The sequence below is a fragment of the Camarhynchus parvulus genome, chromosome 6 (assembly GCF_901933205.1).
Source record: "Camarhynchus parvulus chromosome 6, STF_HiC, whole genome shotgun sequence".
NCBI classification, from domain to species: Eukaryota; Metazoa; Chordata; class Aves; order Passeriformes; family Thraupidae; genus Camarhynchus; species Camarhynchus parvulus.
In genome coordinates this window covers 15483699-15505170 of record NC_044576.1, presented here as the reverse complement: position 1 = coordinate 15505170, position 21472 = coordinate 15483699, and the positions used below count along the sequence as shown (strand labels likewise).

Below are 21472 nucleotides of genomic sequence, written 5' to 3'. Positions count from 1 at the left end.
GAGGGCCAAAACAAACAATTTTTTACCTCTGCCTAAAAAGCAACCCCAACACACTTCCAGCAGTCAAATGTTTACTTCAAACCAACATATGAAACACAGCTATGCATAAGTCTTTTCTAGAGTCCACTAACCCTGTTCTGACAAGCCTGTACAAACCAAAAATGGATGTCTGGTTTACCATGCACAAAATATTCTTGAGTGAGAACTCAAAAGCAAAAAATAGCAGCAGGAATAAAATTTAAATTACATAGTGAGTGTTTACATTCAACTAGTTCTCTGCAAGCTAAATCTGACCTTTTATGCTATTTTTTTTAATGGCTTAAATATTGAAACCTATTTCTAAAAAATTTGCAAGGCCAGATTAGACCTATGTATGCCAAATAAAACCAATACACAGTGATTGGAGCCGCAGCCCATGCACAAAATTTATTGTGTGCTACTGTTTATAAAATACTTGAATAGTTCAGAACATGCATAAAACTTCCAACTTAGGGGTATGTACAGATTGTAGTTTATGGCAAAGAAAAAAAAAAAAGAGATGAACTCTAGTGACATAAGTTTCAAGTCGTGTTCCAGGGGATGAGAAGGACATGTAGCAAATGTCAAAATATATAACAAAGTACACTGGCAATCAGTACAGTCCATTATTTGTGAACAAATTAGCACAGGGCTTCAATTTTTATTTTAACCAAGCAGTCCTGTAGATACCAAAATACATGCAGTCTCAAGTTTACACTTTCACTAATGCCTTAGCAGTTGAACATAGCAATTGCTTACGCGCTGCTTTGCTTAAACAAAAAGTATGTCCAATACAGGTTCAGTTTCCTTTACAGATTTAAAAATAATAAAAAAGCTTGCAGCTATTCAGCCCAGTGATTGTTAGCTATTTATGCAACCGTAATACTCACAATAAACTAAAAGTACCTATAACATCTAGGTAACCTATAGATGTACATCATAGGTCTATATATTAAATATTTGCAAAATGAAAACATGCATACACAAAATACAATGCCAAGCTTTACAGAACTGATATGAATCAAAATTTACTTAAACAATGTACAAAGTTCAATTAAAAGTACCTTAAAATTAACACTTCCATACTTTTCTTACTTTTAAAATTAGTATATATATTTTTTTTTAAATTCAAGGTGGGGAAAAGTCTTGAAAAAGCTGGGCAAAAAAGTTTCTAAATTAAATATTTGTTTTTTAATCTGTGTTCAAGTAGTAAACATTCCTACATAGAAATCTTCTGATAAGCTGTAACTAAAAAATACAGTGAATACAATATAGAATTAGCAACATCTAAAGGAGTAAACCTGAGGTCAGCATTTTACAGAATGATCAACTGAAATGTTTTGGCATTTTTTCTGTTATTTAAAATACAGTTTTTGCAGCCTCAGATATTTTAAGACCATTCTAATGTATAATTTTAAAGACATATCATGAAACCAATGTCCATTAATAAATAGTTAGCTCTTAGGGTTGTATTTGAAAGTCTGATTTAAACAAACGAACAAACAAACTACCTCTACTGAAAGAAAAATCCCATTTGTAAACTTAAAAGTGTTGACAATGTAAGCGTAAGATGCTAGCCTAGGTGTGCTTTAGTGAGAACAGTCCGGTCCTTTCCCCAGATCTCTTCCAAAGCTGCAGCAGCCAGTGATGGATGTTTGTGTGAAAAGGTGAGGCACACGCTCCTGGGAGGTTGGGTCACCGTGTAAGAGAGGGGCTGTTGTCTCAAAAGCATGATGGTCTCTCTTCAGTGGGATCAAGTCCGATGGTTTTCCACCTCGTGTTAAGTAGTCACTTCAAGTGATCCCCCTATTTCATTTGCTGTCACATCAAAAAGCAGTAATGTAGGAATTCTCAGGCAGGACATGAGTGAGTAAACAGAAGCTGATGTGGTCACTGTGCATTGTTGTTGCCAGTTCCATTGTTTCCATTGGCATTTGCTGTGTTTACAGTATTAATACCATCTTGCTGAAGAGCATCTTTTCTTGGTGGCATTCTCTCATTGATCCTATCCAAACCTTTTGCTTCTTCAAAACTGCAGATTCTATGTTGCGGAGAGAATCCTCGTATTGCTTAACAAAATGCAAATTTGATATGTCAGTAATGGAAAAGTAAGATGAAAGCATATACTTTTTCTAACAAATGATGTTTTAAAAAAGATTAAAAATCAGCCAAAGAAACTTATGGCCCTGCAACTGTATTGCTAAAAGATTCTCTAACCTGCTTTCCTGAAATGTTCACGGCAATCATTGTTTCAGTTTGTTACAAAAAGAACAAAGTATGGCAAATATTCTGCAAGCAGGAATCAAGGGGTTTAAGCCCACTTGATTGCTTCTGCGTGTCCCTGGTGGGGCCAGCTATCATTGCTGTGCTTTTGCTGCTCAGCTCATTGGGCTAATCTTAACATCCCCCTTCTCTTCAGGGCAATGTCAGTAAGATCTAAGCAGCACAGCAAGTGCAGTGGAGGCAAAGCAGCAAAGGGTTACAAAAGTAGTGGCAGATTTACATCCTGCACACACACAATGGCCTGATCCTGCAGTTTTCATGCAGGCAAAACTGCAGGATGTGGTTCACACTGTGCTAATCATGTGGATGATGGAAATGGACACAACCACAATCACCAAGTTAGCACTGTGGTTCAACAATGGTATCATTTAAATACACATGTATTTAAAATATAGAAAATAGGTATTATTTTGCTACTGATTATTTAGATGAATGAGGTCTGTAGTTGAATTTACACCTGAAAATGGCTGACCACATAATAAGACTGAAGTCTTTGGGATGAAATAATTCTTTGGAGATTTAAGTACAGCTTTCCACTCACAACAACAGGACCTCTTGCAGGTGTGTGTGAGAACAGAATATGGCACTTGTTTATATTTTTGGAGATCTGACTTCCTTAATTAAAAAAACAAAGAATACAGTCATTAAATGGTGCTTTGCAACTAAATCTGAAAAACCCCAAAGGTAGCTCTCTCAATGGCTATGCTGTTTCTCATTCATTTCATTGAATTCTGAGCAAGAAAAAACTAAGTCTCTCTGAAAAGAAACAATCTGAAGTTGAATACTCTGAACCAAATAATTTCATGGCATTTTGCTCAATACCAGTAATAGAGGATGTATATATAACTTATTTAGCATAGAAGCACTAATAATCCATTGAATTTAATATGTCTTATAAATACTAGAAATAATTTTGAACAGTAAATTATATTCAAAATCTATAGAAAAAAAGTTATATGTCTTGCACTACCAGATATCACAGAAAGTTTAAAAAATGTTCAAAGCCATTAAATATATTTTATGAGAAAAGGCATGCATAAACAACCCACCTTCCACATATAACATCCCTCCCCACAATCAAACAAAACCTTCAGTTGAATGCAGAAAAAAACCACTAAACACTTCTATTTTTAAGAACTTCAAGACAACATCACATATCACAACATGCTATTGTACAAAAACCTACAGCATATTCTGTAAAAATAAAAACAAAAGGAGACCAAAAACCCCCAACTTCCCTAAAATATTAAAGATAATAATTATCCTAAAGCCAGAAATGAATGTTACATGTAAAATAGATGAATCAATGCAGTTGATTCATCTCTGCTTGTGCAAGTTGAAAATAAAACACACCCACACAGAGTACTTTTGAATTCCCTCCCAGACACCACAGATCTCTGCCAAGGGCAAAGACTCTGATCATACCTTTTTCAGCCTCAATTGCCTCTACAGTGGCTGTACAGAAGTGAGCAGATGCATGCAAAATGAATGAGAAAGATGAAGAGTGTAATATCGCACAGCAGAAAAGGCAATGATCAATTTAATATAGTATGCTACGCCAGATTTGATTACAATTAGTTAAAATGACAATTAAGTTTTTGGGGGAATGTTTTTAAGTCTAAGTGAAACTTACCCTCAATTTTAACTAACAGAGTTATCAACTATAAGTTTGTCTAAGTAACACGAATTGAACTGATGTTATTAACTATATGTTTCTGTAACTTTTGGTTGTGATTTTTGTTTTGGTTTTTTTTAAGACAGCAACAGAAAACTTCAACTAATGCTAAAATTGTGGTATGGTTTAAAAAATACTAAAAATCTATTTGAGACTGCTTCTGAAGATTAAAATGCATTAGTGAGCTTCATTAAATTACCAGGAGTGACACTATAAAAATAACACTACCAGCATTTGAATAAATAACAAAAAATTACTTTTCTCTTTATATTTAGCTCCCTGAAGTTTAACTAGTATTTCAATTTCTCACAATATTTTAGGCTAAAATGGGCATCTCTGAGCACTGAATCATGACATTTAAGCCAAAGAAGACAAATCTAGAAAGTTAGTTAAATCTGAATATTTAAAAAGTAAATTGTTTAGTTGAATCAATGACAAAGTCTACAGCAGGAAGAGGTCTGGATTTAACATAGTTTTAGTGGGTGAATTAATGTGAATATGAAGAACATCTAGCTCACTAGCTATTTTTCTAACTAAATAACTATGACAACTGCTTTGATTTCTTATGTGTAAGAGCTTTCCTTACAATTTTAGCTCTAGATGGCAAAGCTTTAACATAAGTTTATTATTATTACAACCTGAACTGTATCTAAGTCAATCATGGTAACAACTTTTTACCTCCTCCTCCATTTGCCATGCTTCTAATACCATAATTTCAGAAATATTAACAAAAAGTAGCTTACATAGTGGTAAACCTACTTGTGTAGTGCTTCATACATACTGTTAACAACAAAAATCATGGCAGAGTATTCAAGCAAGTGCTGGGAAAATAGGTCTATAAGAAAATAGGGCATTAGATGAGAATAGAATTCTTTAAAGAGATTTAAGTTTATTACTTCTCATTTCCTATCCAACAAAACCAATCACCTACACTGTGCCTACACTATCTTATGTATGAATTGCCTACACTATGTTTTAAGCTCACTGTTGCACAAGCTTCTAATTTTCACTGAGATAGTCTAAAAAAATTGGATACTTGCATTATGTAAGTATCCAATAAATACTATTTTATTTCATAAAATAATATTAAATACTTAAGGAAAATGCAGCACTTTGAATTTCATGTACTACACTTTCCATGGAACAAAAGATGAAAAAAATGTTAAAACAGTTCTGCACATAAATCTACAGAGACAAGGGCAATTCCAGAATTAAATCAAAAAGCCACTTGAATGGATGCTTATTTATGTTTACTTTAAGGGAAAGAAACTTTCTCTATTTCTAAAAATAAATTACTTTAAGAATTGTTTTAGAAAGTCAGCAAATACATATCTGCAAACTATAACCAATTTGCCATACAAATATAAAACTATGTAAAGAAACCACCTCTTTCCACCATTTTCTGTTACCTGTGGAGTCTTTGTTTTCAATCTTTTCCTGAAAAGATCACGAATACTGATTTATCTCTGCAAATTATGTAGCTTGGTCATAAATACAAATTTCAAAATTTACTCCTAGTTCACACTACTTGTAGTACTACTATTCCAAAAAGACCTTGGAATATTAATCACAGTTAGGAAAAGGATAATTTTCAATTTGACATAAAAGAACAAACTGACTGGAAAATACAAGCACTTAAAAAACCTGTAGAGACTCAATTTGGAAAATCATTTTATTGGATTCTCTTTTGCAGGTATATCTAATTAAAACTTTATACTTTGTAGACTTTGATAAACCTCAAATAAATACTGGATCATATTAACAGATAATTCTGAAGTCTTTGCTCTGAAAATTCTCAATAGAAAGCTGATTTTAAGCAACGGGTTTCAATGGCATTTCTATCCTTAATTTCAGCTCTCCTCTTGTTTTATTTAATGGATGTATGTGATAGAAAATCCTTACCAATTTGCAACCTAAGCACAAAAAACTATCTTGACTGCTTTCTGACTAATAGCAGGAGCAGTAGTTCAACTGATATCCATGCAAGTACTTAAAATTTTTAATTTAGATTTCTGTTTAGTATGTTGCTGAATAAAGCTCTAGGTGTTTTGTCAGTTTTTAGCAGATGTTGGCTCAATTTGGAAGCTAATTTTACTGAATTCAATTCACAAAATAAGTCACTAGGAAATGTTATTTTAAATAGCAGTACTTAATATTATCTTTATTGTTTCAGCTACTATAATGCAAGCAACAAAAACAATAAAAATAAATTTACATTTAAAAAAATTAGAAATATACAAAGACCATGGTTTCCCAAAGTCTGTTTTTAACCTAACATATTAAAGCTATCAAAAAGTAAGCTATGATTCATTTTAAAAAATATATCCATATATTCATGAAAAAAAAAATCATACATTAACGCCTCCCATAGGATGTAGGCTTGCATTTTTTCCAGAATTATGCTTTTGAACTGAGCTGTCTTTGTTTAAGCCCTTTGCTGCAGTCTGCATTTGCCATTCCCCCCGGGCTGCTCTGTGCTGCAGTGAGGATCTGTCCTGGTGCTGCCTGGTGGGATGGCAAAGCCACCAAGCAAAAACACCAGGCAAAACCAGCAGGCACTGCTGCTCTGAGCAGGAGGAGGAGGAGGAGAAGGGCCAGCAGCTCACAAACACAGCAGCTGGGCTCAACAAAGTCCTGACAGAACAGTGGCATCTGCTAAGACCTACTATGGAAAATGTTACCGACATTAAGAATTATAATAGGTATAGATGCAAAAATTGCATATGTGTATATATCTATTTGCCCTGATAAAATAATTTCAGCCCAGCTCTCTAGAGAAATGTAAATATACACTCCAATTTCTTATAACTTTCAAAGCTGCTTATTGATTTAACAGCAATCAATGTGCCATTGAAAAATGAGCATCTGTAAGACTGAAACCAGGAAAACCTAGGGCATACTGTCAATACTGTCTATCTTTAAGCCAACAAAAGAACAGAAGAAAAAAATTACTTCAATTATTACTATGTTCTTTTAGTTTTGCAAGCTTACACTAGTTTAAATTATTGATAGTATACTGACCAACACAGTACAAAATACTTCAAAGAGTAATTTAATATTTGTAGTAAGAAATATATACTATACTATCAGTGACTGTATTTTTGCCAAGAATATAAATTCTCTGATACTACAATGGTTTAGAAAATGGTCAGTTAGTGAAGTTTTATTTTATTTTTGGCTTACTACTACCTTTGCAATTGAGCATTAACCCTAATTTGAAAACTACTCTCTTAAGACTGAAACAGTAACATGCCTATCACTAAAAAGAAGTTACTTCAGTTTAAGAACTAATTATTTTATTTTGAACAATCAACATGACTAAAACAAATGAGGAATATTAATGTAGTGCATCAGAGAATATTGCCATCAAAAGTTCTAGTAAAGAGAAAACCCACACCCACAAAAATCCAGTATGGATTTTGCATACTTTCCAGATGTCCCACATTTCAGTAATGGTAGAAAGTCGTATGCTTTATGAAAAAAAAATTTTCTAGTCAGTTTGATCCTCTCTGCTACTTGTAATGCAACACGGATAAAAATTTGTTAAATGAGTGAGAGGAATGCAGACTCATTTTTAAGCATAATAAAATTTCTTATTAAACAATGAAAATTAAAGCTAGAACATATGCTTTTGGAATAGTTGAATGGATTAGGAAACATACACCATTTCTTGTTATAGACATTCACAAAACAATCACATACATACACTGGACATATAAACTTACTTGTAGACATTATATGTCCACTGAAAAATGATTTCAAATGTGACATTTGTGTTTCAAAGCTATTAAAAACCAGCTTTGACAGTTTAATAGAAAATGTAGTGAAAGGCTTTTAAAAAACTACATAGAAAATATAAGGAATTCAAATAAACAGTCTAAATCATGAAATGAGAAAAGCAGCTACTCTTGGAAAATAGATTGTGTAAAAAGTGGTATTCGCATATCACAATCTTTCAATAGTTATAAAATTCAGTGTTCCCACACTAAAGTTTTATACTTCCTAGTAAAGCCCAAAGGTGGCCAGTAAAAAGTCTTTGAATATGTTAAGAGTGCTGCTGATATGAAGTCCAGTTTCAGACTGGTGTTTTTTAGTTATTCACCACTGTGAGGAGAAAACATGGACTTCATTCTTTTAATACACTTGCTACAAGTTCATAGCATCCTCCCTAATCCTAGTTAATCATTATGGGCCTTGTGAAAAATATGATCCAATGATTCAACAAACTAAAAAAGAATGAAAACCTTTTACAAAATATTCAATGAGCCAGATTACAGGTATATTTTGTATAGAGTTCTTTTTATTTTCATGCAAAAAAATATATGCACACTTAATAACACCCTTTTATTTTGATTTATTTACAAGTTTTAAATTCAATCCCTTTATTCTCAACTGATTTTATAACAAATGATTGAATATTTTTCAAATACATTGTTGTTGAAAATGCACAGACAGTGTGCAGCAGCAAATGCAGCAAACCTCAAAAACAAGGTGCTACAACATTGCTTCTACATCAAGAGACAGACAAGTGTCTGGGATAGTGGTTTAATTTTAACACTTATACAGACATACATCTATACCTAGAGAGAGACAGACAGATCTAAGAAAGCAGCTACATCTGCAGAGGAAGGAAACAGCATGTTACAAGGACAATTCAGGGAGGTCAATTATACATAGAACATTTGACAAACAACATAGAGAACAAACTTTGGCATTAATTACCAGGGTACAAAACATAGCACATCCCAATCTGTCAATGGAGTGTAATATGGAACTATGCAGTCTGTAGCTGTTTGTTAATATTAATATCAACAAGTATTTGACATTGTCAATGAAAATACTAACACAGCTATAATAAAACTATTTTAATGGAGAGCACACAAGTAATGATGCAAAATTACACTGCCATTTTTGTATCTGTAATGACTAAATGCCTCAATACGAAATCTATAAGGCCACCCCACCTGAAAAATTGTAAACTAAGGAAGCTCGGAGTCTGAAAAACATAGCTTGACACTGCTGAACTAGTTGGCTTTTAGTTTTATACCCTGGTTAAGTATCCATTTCACATTGCCTGACTAACACATAACACTATGCTTGTATCAGCCGCTAAGACAAGAACTGAAAAGCATAAGAAATTCCCTGCATGCATTATGTGTGGTGTTAGCAAAAGAGTGAGATGTGCCCCAGTCCATCTGAGGCACAGCAAGTTGCATAACATCATTACCACTTTGCAGGGTCTGTCGTCCTCCAGCCAACACTCCACTAGGTAACATTCCAGTGGGAGTCAAACCCTTGAGTGTCAGCACACTTTCACTCTCCTCCCTGGGTGAAAACAACAGTAAAAAAACCTTAAATATCTGCATGAAAACTTGCATTGAAGTAAAATAATGGATGGGGAAAGGGACAGCCCAGTTTTTCTGTGTTTTAGGCACGTCAAGACTGAATGTAAATACAACTTCCAACAATTTAAAAGGCGAAAATAATTCTATTCCATACCAGTCTTTCCTCTGCCTAGGAGTTATAAATGCTGGCTACTTCTGAACCAAATTCTGAACAGTTAATTCATATGCAGGTTCATTAGCTTTGAAATGAGCACTGAATGTTTCATGAGGTACAGAATATGTCTCACTACCATAAAGCAATCCCCAATTTTGTTTTAAATGTCTCTACTTTGGGAAATAAGAACTTTAAAAAATTACCCCTATTTGAGCAATTATATTCTGTGGAAAAACAGACATTTTGGGTAAATAGGATGATGAAATCTCGACATTTAAAGAAGATGGGATATTTTTTAAATAGCTGAAAAGAAGCAAACCAAAACTGAAAACAAAACCCCTGTACTCCTCAGGTTCATGGTACGTCAGAAATTTTCAGAGTCAGTCCTAACCTCCTTCATTATATCCTTGATTTCAGTCTCTCTCTCTGGTATTGCCTTTCCAAGACCCTTAGTTAACAGCTGGACAAACATGTTCTCTAATTTCTTGCAACATGTCTCAAAAATAACTCAAAAATATTCTTCAACACAAAAATTCCATTAACAAGGTGCTCCAAACAAGATTCTGATGCACAGTGATCTCCCTGAAAAATCTTTGGTATTTGTTATCCTGAAACAGAGATGTTTACCTTGCATATGTAATAGGGGTTAAGAAATGCAGAAATCATTCAAGTACCTGAGAACAGAGAAGACTCTTGCCATCTTGCCAATTGCACGGATTTTATTTCTGATTATTTCTTTTCTTGCGGCAGCTGTACCTACTTTCAATAGAAGAAGAAAGAGTCTCAAGCTCATGATTCTTTAGAAGGTCATTGTTTTAAAGTGCATCAAATTTAACAACTGTTTAAGTTCAGTACTCTTCATAGGAGGTCACAATGTTATCAAATTAGAGCTTCAGAATGCCAGCAAAACCACCATCACCTCTGTGTCCACAAAATATACACAAAAAAGTTTAGATTGTTCACAATTATTTTCTAAGCCTAGCAAGCACCTGAACTACCACCACTACAGTGTAGTAACTATATTAATTCATTTGCCTAAATTTTACACTTTAAATTCTTAGTACTGACATGTACTAAGAATGTGTATGTGTGTATATCAACATCTAGGCAAGCAGCCCAATATAGAAGCCAAAGAGATACTAAAGCCACAAAAATTAAACATTTTCTAATTGTTACACAGCTGCTCAAGAGAAAACAGTGGTTTCCTTGTTTTTATGTCAGCTGCCCAAAACACAACTCCATGAAAACCCCTCAGAAAATAAAGCAAAAAATTGCAGTGGTACCTTTCTTACCACTTAAGTCTGTGTTCCACATCATCTTAGGTTTGCATCATTTGCAGAAACTACAAATACCAAAGATCTGGAGTAAATACTGCACATTCCACAGGGCAGAGTGATACCACTTGTGACAGACAAAAGTGAAGATAAAACTCTGAAAGGAGGCTTGTGATTAGGAAGGAGAGCCACCTTTGCCTGCCTTGACATGAAAACAGGAACACCTCTCTCCAACATCTTTCTCCTTTCTCTGGTTTGTTTCAATGTATAAAAGTCATCCTTCTCCTCACCTATCTTACTTTCCCTTTGACAACTCCTCAATTTTATTAAAACAGTAGAGGCAGATGAGGAGGTATCAAAACCAAAATCCTTACTTCTCCTCAGCCACTGGAGAAGGAGAGCATTAATCACATCAAGGTAAGAGCAACTCAGTCATACTGTGAATTGAACCACAGGGGACCAAGAGTGAACAAGCTCAGACAGGTCTGTCAGGTATTCCAGAACTCCATGTACAGTGTTGTTCAGGCTTGGGAGAAAGGCACACAGTAAGAAGTTGCCCACTAAATTGCAAGAATGTAGAAGAGAGGACCAAAGAAGCGGGCAGAGGAAGAGCCACACGTCCAGAATTGGCCTACTTGCACTCAAAAAGGGAGCTGAGCTGTGGAAGAAGCTGTTTTCCATCCCTGTTCACTAGCATGGGGCTTCCCCATGAGGGCACAGACACTCAGGCACAACAGTCACACTTCTGAGACCACAGCTGCAAGGACACAAGACCTCCTGTGGCACAGGACTGGGTAGACTTTCCACCCTGAACACCAAACCAAATAAAAGACAAAAGATAAAGCATGTAAGGGCAAACAACAACAACAAAACCACACAAGACAGAAAAGGTGTAATGACAAAGAAAAAATGGGGGCAAGAGACAGACTTTGTAAGAACACAATGGCAGAATCTTGGGGTATGACAAATACCTGCCAGTCCACATATACAAAGCAAAAAAAACCAGGAACTGCTGAGTAAAATTTTCTTTTAGACAAAGTTACAATTTTAACAGACATAAAACTAAAAACTGGCAAAACAGGTGGCTCAGGAAAAACGTGGAATAGAATAGTATGAAACATTACATTTTTACTGAAAATAATTTCCTTGCAATCTTAACTTCTAATTTTTTAAGTTGTAGAAATTTTTGCTTTCTCTCTTTGAACACTACTGAATAGCTACTTGAGAATCCAGAATGAGAAGGACACTCTTTTAGAGTTTGAAAAGCTCAGGGCTAAGAGGGACATCAAATATTTCTCTTAAAGTTCCTGAATTTTCCTTCTACCTACACCAATTTGCAGGCTTCACTGATGCCAAGCTGTAATGTGCCAACTGGGAAGACTTCAGGTAGTGCTAGTCCCTGTGCTTTAAAATGAGAAAGGTTGCTTTGGGGTGTTTGGTTTGTTTGAGGGGGTTTTGTTTGTTTGTTGGGATTTTTCATTTTTGGTGGTTTTTAAAAGATGATTTCTCATTGGCCTGGCCCTCCAGAAGCAACACAGCCAAGGCAAAAAGCCAAAGGCATTACTCCAGGCTGCAGCACTGCACTAATGTGGCCACTCAATCCTGATTACTTAGAGAATGGCATCTGCTTGCAGAAGGATGTCTTGATTATACCCTAAATTATATGACAAAGAACTCCCCTATTTCCCATTCCCAAGGCCTGCATAAGAAACAAATTCTGAAATGCTGACATGTTATGCCCCAGACATAACTTCTGGAAACACGTCTAAAATGTAACGCATTCCAAAGTATTAGAAATATTCTCTGGAACCAATAAATTTACAGAGAGAGAAAAAATATTATTAGGCAAGTAGTAGCCAGAAGAATATCTCTGTACAAAACCATCTGTCCTGTGATTTCTGAAAAACAAGTGACAGATCAAGAATTTAAGTTGGTAACTAGGCTTCTTTTTACAATTTGCATCTGGCCAGCTTCAAAATTCACAGAGAATCAAAAAGTACTTTTTTTGACATCTCAGTTAAGAAGACAAAATGTACTTCACAAACCAGATTTTGGAACATTTTATAAACACATTCCATGCACAACCTTAAAAAACAGCTCTTGAGGAAAGTATTAAAGAGCAAGACAGACAACTGAAAGCTCCCTACACATGCAAGACCAAAGATAAAATTTTAGAAGTAGATAAAAGAATGAAATTCTACCAAAAAAAGGAATGAAAAAGGAAAAAAAAATCATGCACAGAAAGACAGATGTCTTGAAGTATGACTTCTCATCACAAAATACACTAGTTTTTATAAAATTCCCATTAAAATGGTTAATAATCATAAAATATTACATAATAACTCTCAATAGAAAGGTTATTTTCTCATTAATACTTTAGACTGTCAGGTTCTGTGAAGTCGTATTTCAAAACATTGCTACTCTGTCTGGTCTGTACCTTTTTTATTGCCATATATGAGTCGCTCTTCAGATGGAGAGTCCAGAAAAAAAGGAAGTGAACGATGGAGAAAAAGGTGAATGAGACAAAAAAAAGATATTTAACTTGGCAGTGGTAATAAAGAAGGAATGGAGAAGAAATATGAAAAAAAAAAAGGAAAACTGCAACACTTGAAAATGCATTCATCAAACAAGAAGTGCAATTGTTGAGAATATTTAAAATTCGACGAATAACAAGTGAATGCTTGAAAGTCAACAGTTAAAAAAAAATCCAACCACATAGAAAGATAAAGCATAGACAGTACCTAGGTGGCGTAAGAGATGCATCAAGCAAAGAAATTGTTAAAGGAGACAGAATAATAAAATAATTCAAATCAAGAAACTACAGACAGGGCATATGCAATCAACTGTCAACTGCAGCTACTGTGGCAAACATAAATCCTAATGCCTCAGAATACCACCACACCCTGCTTGGTGCAACTGCTTTATGCTCAGTTTAGGAGATTTACTTGCATAAAAACCAGGAATTGACTGTTGGTAGGATCACTTTTGACACTTCTTCCACGTTTTCACTTTTTTGGCAATCATCTAAATAGCAGCAAAGTTGAAGTGGCTCAGAACCAAGGCACTCCAATGGGAAACACACAGCTGCTTAGCACAACACTACTCTGCTACTGAATTTGAACACAGTAATGCTAAGAAAGGGGTTGTGTCTCTAATGTCTTTATAAATGATCCTTTCATGTTCCTCAAAGGCTGCTGGAAGTTTTCTTCCTCCTCCTCCATCAACAACAATTCACTAGATCAGTTCTGTTATTGGATGAAAGGAAGCAAGTCTGAAAAATGTTTAGGTGTGACATTAAGCACTTCTGTAAAAAGCCCAACAAAACTAAGTGTGATATGCTAGGTCTTCATGTCAATGTTGCTTCCTAATCATCATGCTACAAACCTCTCTTCACAATCTACTGTATCCCAGTTTAAGACACAAAAAGATGTTGCAATTCATTACACGAATACACATAATACAATGTACATAAACAAGTTGCCCTTTAAACTCAAACGCAGACTTAACCTTGCATTTCAGACTTTATTTATAGTACTTTGCCATAAAAAATATTGTATCTGATGTTCTCCAACATCAACTGTTATTGAAGGGCAATAATTTAGAAATTTAGTGTATTAAAATGCATTTATTCTAAATAGTAGCAAAGTAAGTTAGTATGTTTCAAATTTCAAGCGCCAGGACGTTTGGAGAATTTCCCACTAAAAGTCTGTTTTATACTGCAATCACATATGAGGATTTGTAAAGGTTACTATTACTGCTTCTCGATCACAAACACAAATGCAATTCCCTTCTCTGCCCCACCAAAAGCATTGTTTTCCACAAACAAATGTGAAGGCAATTTTGTTCAAATGCCAGGCAATATTACACCAGTCTAAGTTAACTATTGTTTACAAGTTATTACCATTAGGAAGATTTACATATCTTAAAGTAAACCCTACCGTCAAATTGATCTTCTCCCTCTGTCATCAGCTCATCATCAGAGCAAATGCTCAAAACATTCACCAACATTTCTGTTACTGTATAGGAAAAAATAAATCTTAATTCATTCTGTGTAGAATTTAAAATATTTCCAAGTACACAAGATACAGGTAGTCACCAGCAACTTTAGTGAATGAACTTCTCACACCATAGCCACTGCTCAGTAACCTCATTCCAAAAGAATTCTTTATGTGAGCTGTCACAGAATTTAAAAAGCTCAGAAAAATAAGAAGCTATAGATTATACAACTAAACACTAAATAATCAAACAACATGAACATTCCTCTCTTACAAGGAGTTCTTTTAGATAACAAGACTTTTCTTGTAAATTAATAGTTTTACATTAAAAGTCAAGTATTTGAACTAGTTTTTATGCAAACGTTACCTAAATATGAAAAATTTTGATTGCTCAAATTCAAGCTCGAATTGAAAAAGCTATTCTATTCCTGACAGCCGCAGGCATGTAGCAGAAATATTCAAGCAGAAAAATATTAGAACATAAATATGTTAAATATAAATATATAAAACATATATAAATATCAGTTTGTATTTTCAAAATCCCCTTAAATATATTAACAAAGTGGATACAGGGTTTTTGAGACGAGTTTGTGTATTTTTTTTTCTCCAGGAACATTCTTATTCTGCCACTCAATCTTTCCGATGTATATCAGACTCCTTCTTAAAATATTCAAACTTTCCTCTACATGAAGTATTCAGAAACCTATCCAAAAGGCAGTTGGTTAAAAACCCTGTAAATTGCTGCCTACATTTATTCATGACTAATTCATACAACCCCAGTGTTATCTGCTATGGTTGTATTCTTCATTCTTGGGAAAGAGTTACTTGCTACTGTAAAAAAACCCAAATTATTATGATTTTGATCTGATCAATGCAGACCAGACAATACTGACATTAAATCCTTCACCAAAGTGGAAACAGGCATTTGTCCAAAGGCAAGGGTACCTACAAGGGCCATGACTCCAGCAGTCTGAAGCACTGAGCAGAGCAATGAAAACTCAAACACTGTTAAATAAGCTGCTGGATGTCATTACCAGGAACACAACAAAAGCAAAATACACAATAGCAACCCTTTGCTGTTGAAAACATTATCTACTGCATAATCAGGCAAGAGAGATATAAACCAAATCTTCTTTCAAATGTCAGGTCCCTTCATTTAAACATAAAAAAAATTGTTGAGTTGGTTAACCACCATAAGAAGTGTCCAAAGTATTCACATTTAACTGCTCACTAAAGACAACATCAGCAAATCTAGAATCCTATGTTTTTATGTCCTTAAATACGTAACTCCAGGAAACCTAAAATTTAGTTAAATTTATTTTATTTAAATTAAATTTAAACTAAATTTAAAAGAAGTTTTCAAGGAAATCTAAAGAGCTATCCAGATCTCTTTTTATGAAAAGAGCCGTTTCTGTCATAGAAGGATTTTAAACAGACCCAAATAGCCTCTAACCTCGTTGCTTGCCAACTGAGGACTACTTGGGGCCCCAGTGTCCTAGATTCAGAGTTATCATCTCTAGAGGGAAAAGAAAAAAAAAAAAGGAGGATCTGTGCTAAATTACCTTTTTTACAAGAAAAAATTATAACTGAAAAACTTATCTTTAGTGAAGGTCAATCTGTTATATTCATATAGGAAAGTTAACATTTTACACAGATATCTCAATATAAATTTATACCTATAACTACACAGGATTAATAATGCATATAACTTAGCATTCTGTAGAATATGAACAATTTAAATATTAACTTCAAATGCAGTTCAAAGGTGCTACTTAACAATGGAGATGTACATCCCCAATGGAAATTATAATTTCTGTTAACATCTTAGCTATATTAGATGCAGTTCTAACTACCTTGACTTAAACAAGTAAAGAAAACAACACAAAAATAATGCAATTCCTCTTTCGTTGGTAAATATATTTTTAAAAACAAAAATCCTCGCAACATTAATCTGGCAGAAAGAAGAGATATTAGCTGACGCATAACATCTACTAACCTTTTTCTCCAACAAATGGCAAAGACCATGTGAAAACATCCATAAAATTTGGTAGCCAGTAAGGATGAGGGGAACAATTGAACTGACGAATATTCATCACATTGTTTTCATATTTTAATACAGCAGCTAAAATGAAATTCAAACATTTTGAAAAGAATGTTTAAAACTCTTGAGTACCACAAAGGTAAAGTCACAGGCTTGGCTTAGGTCTATTTATACTTTAGACTAAATAATCCCAAAGGTTTTCCATTCTCTTTCTTTCACAATATTTACAGACAAGTAACTAATGGAGCACTTTGGATTTTTACTGTATATGTTTCACTCCAAGGTACTGCTACATGTCAATACAGGTCTGTACTGTCCTATTTTAGGTCTACAATCAACGAAGATTTTTTTAAAGTCCTGAAAAGGTATAATTTCAGTAACTTTAACAAAACTAACTCAGAACAGCAGGACATTCAGTTTATGCAAATTCAGGTTTTATTCTTCATATGTGTCTTCCCATGCAATAAGACTGGAGTAAAACCACAGACATCTTGAAGACGAGGGAAAAGAGAAAGCATAAAGAAAAAAGACAGAAAACCAGAAGCATTCTAAAGCTAAACAAGTAGTTGACCACATTTTTCTATACTTACACTTGCATCAGACTGGGAATAGCTCATGTGAAAAAGGGTTCTATGAATACAGTATCCATAGAGATAGTGAAAAAACTTAAAAAGCCAGTTGAAGATATTTTTACTTCCCCTTTACTTTGCAATCAGTGAAAGTAACAACAGCTCATCTTTTCCTGTGTACAGTTATGCACCCTACAGAAGTGGTATGGACTGTGGGTGGTTCTTTATAGGTGGGTGGAAGAAAATGCAATGTATTTAATAGAAAAAAGGTGTTGGTTTCAAAGGAACACTATTTGAACATTTGGAGATCATTCATTCATCACATACTTAAAATGCCTTACTTTAATATCATACTTGAATTTCAGCAGGCTTTATTTTTAAATTCCATTGTTGAACTTTATTCTCATTAATGAATAATACTAATTCACAGCTAAGCTGTTCTCTGTAATTCTGACTTGCAAATCTTTCTCCACACTATTAAACATGCTTCTCCTGTTCAAATCCATCTTAGCAGAGGATGGACAAAAATGGATTTCTTGTTCTATACTTCCATCTTAATATTTCCAATGGTCATCAGCATTTTGATCACTACTTGCTCTTCTCTGATTTCCCATATATGGCCATTATGGGAATTACAATCACAATTAAGATGCTCAGATGCCACAATCCACAATGCAAACCTCCTTCCTTGCCCACTGAAGACAATGAGAGGAGTGAATACTCATAGCACAGGGAAACCTTGCCTGACAGGATAACGCCAGCAGATTTAATCACAAGTACTAAATAGCAACAACTTTCACAAAGGAAACCTCTGACCACAGTTATGCTTCAAGGTACTCCTCTTACAGGAGGTTGTCATTTATGGCTCTTCTTTATAATTTTCATTAATAGATGTTTTTTTGTCCTTTAGTTTCTTAATTGGCAAAAAGCGGTTGATATTAGATTATCTAGTTAGACAAATTTATTTTATTATAACATACAATTACTAATAACAAGTTCTTACCTTTATTATTGTAGACATCCAGGTAATTAGGTGCTGAAAAAATTGTTATTAAAGATGGGAACCCTGTAGTTTGACTTTTCCTGTACATTCTATAACTGTAAAACCAAACAAATTATATTACATCTTACAGCAAATAAGCAATTAATTTTTATTTTACATTGTGACCATTTCCTTGAAAGATACAAAGTACTCACCCCGCATCTTGTGCTTCATGTGCTCTAATGATTGACAACAAATTATTATTTTGCAAAAATTCACAAACTGCTGGATAGCTGTAAAATGAAAACAATTATGAGTAAAAGATATCCTCTTAAAATATTCAGGAAGAGTCAGTACTAAAACACCCAACTAGATCACAGCATACTCTCACCTATAAAAGTAGGAGCATCCTCTGACTGTGTTATGACTGAAATGCTCTGGTGAATTTTCATTTCCAAAATCTTCTGAAGGATCTGACCACAATAAGTCACACATTGGTCCAAATGCTGGAGGCTCTTTGAATCTATCTAACTGTTTAGAAAAAAAAAGGCAAAAGCACAAATACTCTTTAAATATGAAATTATTAAGTTTTACACATTTGTTAACCTACATATCCATCAATACCAAGCATTTTTAGAATAAATCCCAACCATATCAAAGAGAAGTAGTTTCTGTATAGTTTTTCCTCTCCTCCTCATGAAATAAGGCACAGGCATGCCAAAAGAACCAAACCTGTTAAGAGCAATAAGATTTATTAGTTGTAAAAAGAAGGGAGATGATTTCCAGACTGATGGATATGTGTAATACAAGGTCAAGATACAGACAAGGAACAAAATGGTCCTTTTTCATGCACATGCCACATCTACCAATCTGGAGATACTACCAGGAATTAGAAAAGAGAAACAGTACAGAAAACAGGAATTATAAAAGAAAAGCATGAATAATTAGCACCAACTAGAAGAGACTAAATATATATTACGAAACAACCCTAAAAATCCAAAGCAACAACAGAAAAAAAAACACCCTGAAGCATCCGTCTCCATAATGGATCATTTAACAATGTAATGAAGATGCAACTGGCCCAGCTGGCTAAGGCTTTTCCATACAAGCTTTATTTGTCAGCTCTATCCCTGATGTAATGGGCCATAAGAATTTCAGCAGATTTTCTCTCAGTTTCTCTCTTGCTGCTTCTTTATTGATTTTCACTTGAAACACCTATTTTAGCAGCCTGCAAATTTCCTAGTAACCACAGTCAAAGGGGCAGAAAGAGCAAAGTGCATTTGTTAACGTAAAAGGAAAATGCCCTGCTTAATTAAGTTATAGGCAATCAATCTCTGATGTCCCAGAAATGAAAGCAGATATCCCAGGTTCAATGTAAAGTTTATTTGGTCTTTATGTAGCTGGAGTTTGTTCACAAGATGATTTTATCCAAGAAATGTAGGAACGGTTCTTTGATGGACAGTGCATTTATCTCACTTCACTTCTCATACCAAAGAAGATGACTTTGATGGTACTAGAGAACACTTAACTCTTCATGACAGGCTTGAAGGGAGGTTTGGTGAGCACCTGGTGAATTTGAGTCTAACGGTCCATAGGAATCCATTCAAATATGGAACCAGCAGTAGTGCCAAGCTCTCTCATGCCCTGGAAAATCAGAGCTCCCGAGGCTGCCACCTGTAACATAAGTGGAGAGGTCCAGATCTTTACAAATTCCTGCCAGATAATGGTAAGGCAGGTATTAACTGAAGTTGTTGTTGGAATTTATTCAATATTAAAATCCTGTGGTTTAACATTTCCCACACTGGATGATAAACCTGGTATGGAGTATTTCTTCCAGATTGAAGAAGTCAGTCCATCAACTTCTGCAAGTACCTGAATTTCTGTAGATTAAACCATCAAGTTTCTAAACCTCCAGCAATAAATATGGGTCCGGAAGCTAACAGAGGCATTCACATAAGGAAGTTTCAACTGTTTGCTGATTGATGTTTCCTGCAATACAGAAGGCTGAAAGTCTAGAAAATATTTCTAAGAATTTTTCTTTAGTCTTCAGGGATTTTCCTTATGACTTTGGCCAAATCGATAGAGACATTATAAACAAAAAGTTCTGGCTGCCTGCAATTAACACACCTCTCTCCCAAAATAATTTCTCACAGCATTGAAACAATAATGCAGCTATTTCCTGAAGTAAGGTCAGTTTGTAAAAAATAAATATACTTACATACACCTATACATATAGTATATATACTTACTTACAGACACCAAATCAATTTCTTCTTCACTAGAAAATCTACTAACTGGCACGGTTCTCAGGATATCTCAAAATTTAAGGAAATGTCACTTCAAGCTACTCAACCCAGACTACATATATCAAATCAGAATAATCAATTTAAGGGCTTCTCTACTATTGGCACAGCAAGTAAGTTAAAGGACACGAGTAAATTCAAAACACCTGTTACTGATTAAACTATTTTGAATGTGCTTTGACTACAGCAAAACAGAATCTCAATACAAACTGGCTTAACATTTTTCTAAATATGATTAAGGTAACTGAGAAAGACAATTTTCAAGAATAAGAATTAATACACCTGGAGTTGAAACTGAACTAGGTAGTGTATTTTTTAATATACTGTAAAACATTTAAATCTAAATTATTTTCAAGGTAGTATGCAGTCAGGAAAACCAACGTGACATGTGTTATACCTCCACATGGATGTTTCAATTCAGAAGCACCAAAACCTGAGAGGCAATTAAGGTATAGCAAATTAAAACAATTTTGCTTTTGAGGCAAAAGACCTTCATAGAAGTTTCATACACAGACACCAGTTTTAATTAATCTGTCCTAATTTTCTTGAGAACTATCACCTAATAAAGCCTAAAGAACAATGTGAAGGCCAGTGAAAAGTGGCAGCCATCTTACATATTACTGAACAAAAGGAAATTTCAGCAGGCCACAGAAAGGAAGCAAGGTATTACAGATTCCCAGTTGTGCTGCCATATATTTCAAGGCAATCTGACCAAGTCTTAGTACCACCAAAAGCTAAACAAAAGAGTGAGTATCTGCTGTAAATGAGGGGAAAAAAAATTTGTCCCTCTTTTTTAGAGTCCCCATAATCTTATCTGGATACTTTCTTCTTTC

General features: G+C 34.5%; 1 protein-coding gene across 5 annotated transcripts in view; it reads right to left on the bottom strand.

The window, feature by feature from the left end:
• Positions 1–402: 402 nt before the first annotated feature.
• PPP3CB (protein phosphatase 3 catalytic subunit beta) overlaps positions 403–21472 on the bottom strand; it is a 40137-nt gene continuing 19067 nt past the window's right edge. Inside the window, exons 6-15 of one of the 5 annotated variants that reach the window (XM_030951751.1) lie at positions 18728–18867; positions 18552–18629; positions 18358–18452; positions 16741–16866; positions 14688–14765; positions 10150–10234; positions 9204–9301; positions 5386–5413; positions 3727–3756; positions 2008–2087 (exon numbers count right to left, since the gene is read on the bottom strand). In XM_030951751.1, the coding sequence (XP_030807611.1) occupies positions 5403–5413; positions 9204–9301; positions 10150–10234; positions 14688–14765; positions 16741–16866; positions 18358–18452; positions 18552–18629; positions 18728–18867 (711 nt within the window). In that variant the 3' untranslated portion in view covers positions 2008–2087; positions 3727–3756; positions 5386–5402. Of the gene's footprint in view, positions 2088–3726; positions 3757–5385; positions 5414–9203; positions 9302–10149; positions 10235–14687; positions 14766–16740; positions 16867–18357; positions 18453–18551; positions 18630–18727; positions 18868–21472 lie in introns of all 5 variants that reach the window. The other 4 variants (XM_030951747.1, XM_030951748.1, XM_030951749.1 and 1 more) reach the window with 4 other exon arrangements.